General features: G+C 36.4%; 1 protein-coding gene across 1 annotated transcript; it reads right to left on the bottom strand.

The window, feature by feature from the left end:
• Positions 1–6,558: 6,558 nt before the first annotated feature.
• Positions 6,559–8,286, bottom strand: snrpe (small nuclear ribonucleoprotein polypeptide E). Its single transcript, XM_053653586.1, has 5 exons — positions 8,095–8,286; positions 7,340–7,366; positions 7,167–7,229; positions 6,870–6,948; positions 6,559–6,776 (listed from the first exon to the last, which is right to left on the bottom strand). The coding sequence occupies exons 1-5, from the start codon at positions 8,146–8,148 to the stop codon at positions 6,721–6,723; spliced, it is 279 nt and encodes a 92-aa protein (XP_053509561.1). The 5' UTR covers positions 8,149–8,286; the 3' UTR covers positions 6,559–6,720.
• Positions 8,287–9,366: the final 1,080 nt, after the last annotated feature.

Genomic DNA, 9,366 nt, shown 5'->3' with positions numbered 1-9,366 from the left:
GCTAATAAAATTATTATAATTAATTATTTTGATTTTGTTCATTCTTTAGGCAAATCCAGAAATGGTTCATGTTTCCAGCTCATTTGTTTTGGCACATTTTTGTCTATAATTGCAAAGTGTGCTTTTTTATTGTCACTAAAAAGGCAAAACCATACATTTAATCATTGTCTGTAATCCTTTTAAGTAATTATGTATTATATAGTATGATGTGTTATGATTTTACTACATTTTTTTTGCACAGTTTTTTGTGGGGGTTTTTTGCGGAAAATTGCTCAAATTAGCGAAACTTTGCAATTGCGCAAAATCATTCCGCACGCTCTTTCGCAATGATGTTTGTCGGTAAATGAAACATTTTAGCTGTAGTCTTTTTCACACCATTTTTTTTTGGGGGGGGGGGGGGGGACTAAACTAGTATTACTCTAAAACTAATTAATGATATAATTAAAGCTCATTTTTAAAGATAGACTACATTCACATTACCATGTAAAAAACAATGCACAAAAAGTATAAAAGTGACAAGAAAAAGGTAAAGTTTTCTGAGAGTATATAGTATTTTTATGGCATAGATACAGTTACATTGCCAATTCAAGCAGATAAGTGAGGCATTTTCTTACATTATAAAGGAATTCATAATAAAACACCAATTTAATGAAAAGAGTTGATAAAGGAGATGTGAAGATGCCTTTTTTCTGCAATTTTCCCCCTCTTTTAATCAGAAGAATCAGAAAAGCAGTAACTTTTTAAATAAACTATTCGTTTTTATCATTAAAGGATCCTTTAAGACCTATACCCTAAATAGATGCCATCTGAATGAAAAACTGTAGTCATTGTGTAGTGCTGTGTTTGCACTGTAGGTACATCACTGAGCTCCTAGGTGGTGAAAAGTATGTATCCTGCTCCGTGGTGCTACCCTGTGTACAACAATGGTCTCTGATGTTGGCCCTGCCTACATAGCCCGCTTCGAGGCTGCATTCACAAAGGACCTCAACAGGCGAAAGGAGAACTCAAACCTGTGGTGGGTAAAGGTGGCAACCGCTCTAGATCCTAGGTCCAAGAACCTTAGGTGCTTGCCCGGAGCAGAGAGGGTCGAGATGTGGCAAAAGCTGAGTGAGATGCTGAAGGATAGAGAACCTGCACCACAGACCTCTGGAGAAAAAGTGGAGGCAGAGCCACCAAAGAAGACGGCCCTCCTACTCATAGGATCAGAGTCGGAGTCTGATGATGAGGTACTGTCCACAGATAAATCTCTAGAGAGGTACAACGCAGAGCCCTGTGTCAGCATGTCCACTACAGTGGTGGTCATCACAAGCAGGTACATATGGTAAACTGGCCCATATTGCAAGGTACTCGGTACACCTGCCTCAACAGTGCCACGTTGTTGCCAAGACTGTTCTCTTTGGCAAGCCGCATTCTGCAGAAGAAGAGGTCAGCTCTATCATCTGAAAATGTGAACAAGCTAGTCTGCCTGAGCAACCGTTGAAAGAAGAGTAGTCTGTATGATTGGTTGACAGGAGGTATGTTGCACAGATGCACACGGTTTGAAGTAATTATCTTTAACCAAGAATGTAGAGATTGTTCACTCTGTCTCTTCACAGACATTATGGCATTCCTTTTATAAAATAGACCTACTTATTGTTGCAGAAAACTGTTTGAATGTCATTAAAGAACGCAGCGTATTAAGTGGTAAGAGACACTTTTCAGACAAAAAACACAATGAAGGCTGCTGGGTCTTGCTGCAAAAGTAAGAAGCGAGTGTGACAGTCAAAGTATCCAGAGGAACCGTAGCTGGTTCCGCAAGACGCTCAGTAAAACTTACAGCTCATTTCCTTACAAAACTGTAGAAAGTTTATCTGAGACTACTAATTTTTTTTTTTTTAAAGTAAAGGGATGTCAAACTAAATAGTGTCTTTGTTTCATTTATTACTGTTTATTACTGCATTTTATAGTATTGTTTTTAAGTAGAAACATTTAATTTCTTTATTTTTGAAGGAATCTTTTCTGTACAAAATTTCTTTGCATGTGCCTAAGACCTTTGTATGTATACACAGTATATCCTGATCCTTGTGGGTGGTGAGGTAGTGAGATGTGAGCCGGGCAGCCACCTGGCTAGTCAGAAGTAAGGTACGAGATAGGTCATGGGGAGAAACCGAACAAAGGGGCTGCTTCTAACAATCACTCCCGCTGAAACAGGAAGGCCTCACGGGATCAGGCAGGATAGCGATCTGACCTGGGCAGCATTTCCGTCGGCTAAATCCCGAGAGCCACTGAGAGCTAAGCGGACTATGACAGGCTTGGTCATGGAGTTTCCCACAGCCTGGCTACATCGATAGGAGGCAGAGGCCCAGTCTCTGGGGCTCATGGGTAGACGGAAAAGTACAAAAGATTTGGGCAAGAGGTTTTTCGGTAACTTAGCAAATATAAAAACCTCCAGAAAACGTGGCATCCGCCAGCATGTTGAACTGAGACAGCAACAGGGCTGCCTAGTTGTTGTTTTTTTACTTTCATGTCAGCATATAAAGTATATCTTAGGATCAAATACTTGTTGAGTAATCCAATGTGAAAACTGTCACTGCATTATCTTTAATAAACAGTTTACTAAAAGCAAACCTCATTGGGAAATCAGAGATTTTATTGAGGATTATTGTATCATAAAATATAAGACCCAATATGGATAGATGGATGAAAATACAACTAACTAAATTTGTTAGAAAATATCACGATTGGGTGTAAAACAAAATAACAACTGCACAAGTGGGATTAAAAAAACCCTCACATGCATATCTTGTGTTTGTAGGATATTTTCTAATGAACTTAGTTGGCTCTATTTCACAAAATATTTATATTTACATTTATGGCATTTGGCAGACGCTCTTATCCAGAGTGACGTACATTTATCTCATTTATACATCTGAGCAGTTGAGCCTTAAGGGCCTTTCTCAAAGGCCCAACAGTAGCAGCTTGGCAGTGCTGTAGACCAACGTCTTAACCACTGAGCTACCACTGCCCATAAAATATAAACATATTGGTCATTTCATTTTGGTCAGGAGTGCATCAGGACTGGGACAAAAAAGTGGCTGGAGATATGAAACTCACTAGGATGAAGGAACATCACATTAACATGCGAGCACATCCTGTGCAAAACATTTCCCATGTTAATTCATCCATCTTCAGTAAATGTTTCATCCTGGTCAATCAGTGAGGTTTTAAACGACTTATTTGTTCATATTTTGGGAAAAATCAACGAACCTGGTGTTAGTAAATATATCTGCACGAGGGACAAACTTTCAGAAGAGATTGCTTATGATAATGATAATGCGTCTTTATTGGTCACATATACATTACAGCACAGTGAAATTCTTTTCTTCGCATACCCCAGCATGTTATAAGGTTTGGGTCAGAGCGCAGGGTCAGCCATGATACAGTGCCCCTGGAGCAGAGAGGGTTATGGGCCTTGCTCAAGGGCCTCTGGGGCTTGAAACCCTGACCTTCTGAGCAGCAACCCAGAGTCTTAACCGTCACTGCCCTTAGACTTCCTTCTGGAGCAAAGTGTGTGGGAGTGGGATTAAATAATCAGTCTCAAGCACACCTCAACAACCAGGTATCTTCCAGAATGCTGGACTGCATAACTACACAAGTTTGCTTAAGACATTTTCCTTGCCTTGTATGTAAGAAATAAACCTCTTTCAAAAGGTAATACCAAATCTCGATGAGTCTCGCACGGCCTTTAATCGTGCACCAACCCCTACTCTAAACTCACACTATACTCACATCCCCACAGAGATAAAATGAAAGCCTGATGCAGTATCGCTGTGGTTTCAATCCACAGGCAGCTACTGAGCGCTTGTGGTTGCAGTTATGAAGTAACGCTTGTGTTGGGGGGTCTGGAGTCAGCAACTGACTTCCTCCCACTGAAGCTGCAAAAAGCTGCTTTTGGTACTCCTGCTTTCCACAAGAACTTGCAAACTCGCTTAAAGTAATTGAGATGCCACTTCCTTCTCAGGTTGCTAGTGAGTTCCTATCTATAAAGCTTCCCCTCCACCCCGCAGCAGAACCTCCTGCATCAGAAACAGAGCTCATCAATGGAGAAGCATGGCACCCTGCTGCTTTTGCTGACGTGCGACACCTTTCATATTTTCAGATTGTTATCACATTTCCCGTTGAAGTAGACGCCTGTTATTAATAGATAATGCGTTTGGTTTTGCTTCCTTCAGATTTGTGTCTGCGACGCAACTAAACAGATTGTGTTGATGACAATTGAGTTGTGTGGATCGAAAAATAAAAAAAAAAACCTGTGTTTTAATAGTTCTAGCTGAATCTATCAAGTGAAAATCACCCATACGTATTTCTAATTATTCTTATAAGGGAACTTGACTTTTTTTTTTAAACGTCAACAATGTCACTGGCTTATGATTATCATGAATAAAGCGTGATAATTCTTCGACAGGTGTTTAATCTTCAAGCTCAACTAATTTAAAGGTTTATGGAAGTACTGCCCCCGTGTGGGTTTGTAAATCATTCATCCCTTGACTTCTATCGAACACTTACATTTTTACAACTGTACTTGACTAACAATAATGGTGTATGAACATGGCTAAATGTGTGCAACAGAAGCATTAGCTTCCATCAGGGCTTTTTCGAAGAAATATTCCGTTGATACTCTTTGAAGCTAGAAACAATTCTGATTCCCATCATACACCACCAACATTCAGAGAAAATACCATCAGCAGTTATGTGGTATCATGATGAATCTTGAAGATGACTCTTGCAGTTTTCTTATGAAACATTAAACCAGGGAATCAGATCAGAAAGTATGTTAAATGAGATCAGATCTAGCAGTTTCAAAATAAAGAAGCCTTCCTCAAGGGTTTATTCACTTGGGGGAACAGTTCTAATGGTCTAAAGATGTCCTATTTGTCTTAACATTTCTGAAAGGTAAACCCTCTGCCATATGGTACATTAAAACTTAAGAACCTTTATTTAAATTCTAATATATACATACATACATACACACACACACACACACACACACACACATATATATATATATATATTTAATTATATATTTTTTTAATTTAAGGGTTTGGGCAAAGTCGCAAGAGATCATGGTTTGGAACCTCAAACTAGTGGTTAGTGTGTTCTAGCATGCTACATAAAACTTTTTACTTTTTACAAAAGAAACATCTTTTGTCATTAATAGTTATGATCTCTAGGTGCCCTGCCCAGACTCATAAAATAAACAAACATATATGCATGTATAAAAACTTAGAACCCTTGTCCATCTAAGGCAGGAATTCTCAAAATTTTTGCAAACAGGGACTGGAAAGAAAATCCATGGTCCCGCTCTAATTTTTTATTTAAAAAAAAAAAAACAAATCAATCAAACTACTCAGATATTAGGCCCATTTAAATGTGTACAGTAATATTCTGGCAAATATTATTAGCATGATATACTTTTATTCCTGAGTTGTCCACTATAGAACATTTTTCTGTAAACTAAAGTCTTGACTCAGGTTGAAATTATTTATATGCAACTTGTTTTTGAGTTACGGATTTTTGGATTAAACTCATTCAATTCAAGTGAGCAGTCAAACAGGCTAATAACAGCAACTCAGTAACAAATATTATAAGGTTTGATAACAGGGAGTTATGATTTCCATCTCTGTAACCAACTAAAGTAAAAATCATGGACCCCTATGGTTCATGAACACCACTTTGAGAACCGTGGTTCTAGGGAACCCTAGAGGATTTATGTAGAACTCTACAACATTGTGTTTTCCTATGAGAAATGGTTCCAAGTAGAAGGCTTTTTATAATCTTAGACCCTTTTAAAAACCATTGACGAACCCTTATTTTGAGAATGGAAGACCTGAAGCTTTTAAAATATTTTCATTAAATAAACCAAACACTAAAGGTGAAGTAGGTACAAGTCTAACATGTTTGCAAAGGGGGTAAAATATGTTTAAAAAAAATTTTTTATTATTTTTTTTATTTTTTAAAGTTGTGTATTGTTCTACCGCAAAACAGGTGCTATGTGGAACATTTTGCGACAAAGGGAACAAATGGGAAACCCTTTGTTGTAGGGTTTTGGATAGTAGCAGTGGATTCTTAAGTTCAAGAGGTTCTGCTTGTTTTAGGGTTCTACACTGAAGAATCTTTGAGGGTGTTCGATGGAACCCTTAACCCACTGTTAAGAGAACAGTATTTTTGTGAATTTTTTTTTTACAAAAAGATCAAAAAGTTAAACAATAAAGACAATTTTTCACAGCCTTCTTTGCTCATATTTACCAAGGGTGCCAATATTAATGGAGGGCTCTGTAGATGTACCTTTTTTGGAGAGAGAGTATATTTATCAGGCTTAAGTGAAGGGGGCCATGCAAAATCAATATCTTAAATGCAATCAAATGTATGTAGTACTTCCTATTACAATAAATCAAATACATGATCATTAGAAAACCTATTTCTAGAAATTTTTACAAACCTAAAAACAGTTTAAGATTTAAAAAGAAAAATAAGGGGAAAAATTACAAAGAATAGGAAAAAACACAACATGGTCAGAAATAAACGAACAAAACATTCTTTAATGGCGTTTGGTTAGAAAAACATGACGCATAATAATCACTGCTGAGAAACAAGACAAAAAGCTAAGAAATTAAACCAAGTATAACGAAATTAACATTATCAGACAATACTCCGTTATCGTTCCAAGAAATCCACACGAGGTTAAATTGAGACGCTCTGTAGCAGCGTGATGTTGTCTCCTTTCAGCATGACCCTCCCTGATGGAGAGCAAAAAAGACACAAAGTGAAATATATAATCTCTAAACAACTTTAAAAAATTATTTTAAAAAATTGGGTGATTAAGTTTTTACCTAAAGGCTTCCTGTTCTTGGTCTTCATATGCACTTCCTCTGCATCATCCAGAACCAAGTTCATGTATTCATCAAAGCCCTATAATTAAAAAACAGACAAAACAAACACAGTTGAATAATTTTTTTTTTCAATGGCCACAAAGAGTTCGCTCTTTGAAATGTGAAATGGAGTATACTTCAAAAGGCTATGCGTACGACTGTACGATAAAAACTAAGTATACCAGAGGCTTAACTATAAACTCCAGAAACAGAGACTGCAACTGTAGATGTTGTATGATGATGGATGTTCACACTCACAATAATGCAGCCTTCTATCCGCATGTTGATCTGCTCATAAAGCCACACCTGGATACGGGATCGCTGCCAGGAAGAAAAGAACGACATGTTTGATTAAGCTAAAATAATATAACGCGTACTAAGGTGCATTGTATGCGAAGCATCATTTCCAAATTTTGTCTACTAATACTTACATTCTGTAGATACCTGAAAATAAGGTTCTGGGATGATAAAGTCAAGGCCAAGCAACAAGAATTAACTGGACATTTGACAAAAAAATTATAATAACGTACTTAAGAGCTGTGTGTATAAATACATATTTTAGTCTCAACTAGTTAAGGGACTTCTGACTCATTTCTGTGAGTCGGATAATTTAGTTTGACTGACCAATAACAGTCGACTCTTTTGCCTCCCAATCGGCCCAATAAGATTTTTTTTCCTAAAGCTGAAAGTGATTAATCTACTTCGCTGAACTATGGGTGAAACTTCATGAAATCTTAATTTATTTTTTTTAAAAAAAAAAAAAGGCCTGCTCACGTGAGTCAACGTTCACCTAAAAGAGCCGACTCAAAGAGTCGAATAATTTGCGAATGACATCACTAATTTCAACTAATGGGCCTCAAACATTAGCAAAAGGTTTAAAATCGAAATTATATGTATATGACAGTAAGGAAAAAAAGGTTATAAAATCGGGCTTAATTAGTATTATTAATAAATATTATTACGAAGATAATGACAGCAAATCTCTCTCACACGTACTCTAAAAACAGCTTTCACGTGCACTCAACACATACATGTCCAACAAAATACGCAAATAAACATCAAAACTAGTATTTTTTCCGTATTACTTCTATAAGCTAAAAATACATAATAGCTTAATTAACGAGTTGTTTAGCTAAATGAATGAGTTTAGTGGCTATGCTAACCAGCTAACAGCATGAAAGGATACAATGGGTTGCACCATAACCTTCTGGACTTTCTGCCCTTGTCCTCTGTACGCCATTATTTAAAAGTAAACTCTGTTTGTCCTTCTTTAAATAGTAAAAACGTGAAAGAAATGCAAGACTTTTGGCGCGTTAAACGAAGTCTTCACGTTGGTAAAGGCGACAATGGCCACGCACCGGAAGTAGAATTACGTATTACATAAGCTTGTGTCGTAAAATGGCGCAGCGCCGCGTGCGTCTGGGAGGACGTGCGAACTGCATAAACGTGTTCATAAGTCTACATAACACCAACAGACAGTACATAATTTCGTTATAACAACCACAAGTACTGTGGTCCATTACGGGATAGTGGGTTATACCATGGTCTCATCGCCTCAGTTGACATAAACTTTTAAAAAAATATTTTCAAAAATAATATTTTTTAAAATAATAATAAAGACATATTAAAAAGACTGCTTTTGTCAATTACAACGTCACATTGATAGAAATGTTTGCTGGGTGAGTCCATGATTGTGGTGCCATGATTGTATACCCTTGGAACTCAAGGTACATTTCAACATAACCTCGATGTATCTTCATGATATATTGTTTTATAACATGTTCGCATCTAGTAAAGTTAGACAAGGTTTGCAAGTCTGCATTTTTAAATATAAATTATAATGCATGTTTGGGTGTTACTAGAGCCCTTATGAACTTGGGGGGTTTGTTATAATCCAACTCAACCCTGTGTCCCAATTTTTCTGTTTATAAAGACATGACAAATTACTAACAGTAGGGGGAAATAAATCATGCATAACTACATGATTTATAAAAGATTTATAAAAGAAAGAAAAATAATATAACTAATACGTTATATTATATTAGGCTTTTCATGTTATCTTATTAGTGAGGCATTAAGTAAAGGTATTAGGTAAAGATCAAATTTAGGTATCATTGTGAAAAATTTGCACTATTACATCTAATATTTTAATCAAATCCTATTTTTAAACGTATATATTATATAAATAATATATAAATAATAATGTAAATTATATTCGACATTTTTTATTTTATTTATTTTTTACCAATCTACAAGGACTTTATTCCTGAGGCAAATCTGTTAGCAAAAGACCAAATTTGGGTGACATTGTGAAATATTTACTTGTATTCACAGTGTATATAATATATTTATATGATAAAATAGCACATCACATCGCGTGACTTTAAATTAAACCGAGTGTTTGGTTTCCTTTGAACGAAAAAACGAGAAACCTGACTAGTTTGTGTAGTCGCTAACA

Source organism: Ictalurus furcatus, chromosome 21, assembly GCF_023375685.1.
Source record: "Ictalurus furcatus strain D&B chromosome 21, Billie_1.0, whole genome shotgun sequence".
Lineage (NCBI taxonomy): Eukaryota > Metazoa > Chordata > Actinopteri > Siluriformes > Ictaluridae > Ictalurus > Ictalurus furcatus.
Note: the sequence above shows the minus strand (reverse complement) of the source record. Positions and strands in the feature narration are given on the sequence as shown.

Coding starts and splice junctions, on each gene's coding strand:
- snrpe (XM_053653586.1), bottom strand. CDS start 8,148: ATGGCGTACAGAGGACAAGGGCAGAAAGTCCAGAAGGTTATGGTGCAA. Junction 7,367..8,094: donor AGGTTATGGTGCAACCCATT/GTATCCTTTCAT, acceptor TTATCATCCCAG/AACCTTATTTTCAGGTATCT. Junction 6,777..6,869: donor CAAGAACAGGAAGCCTTTAG/GTAAAAACTTAA, acceptor GCTCTCCATCAG/GGAGGGTCATGCTGAAAGGA.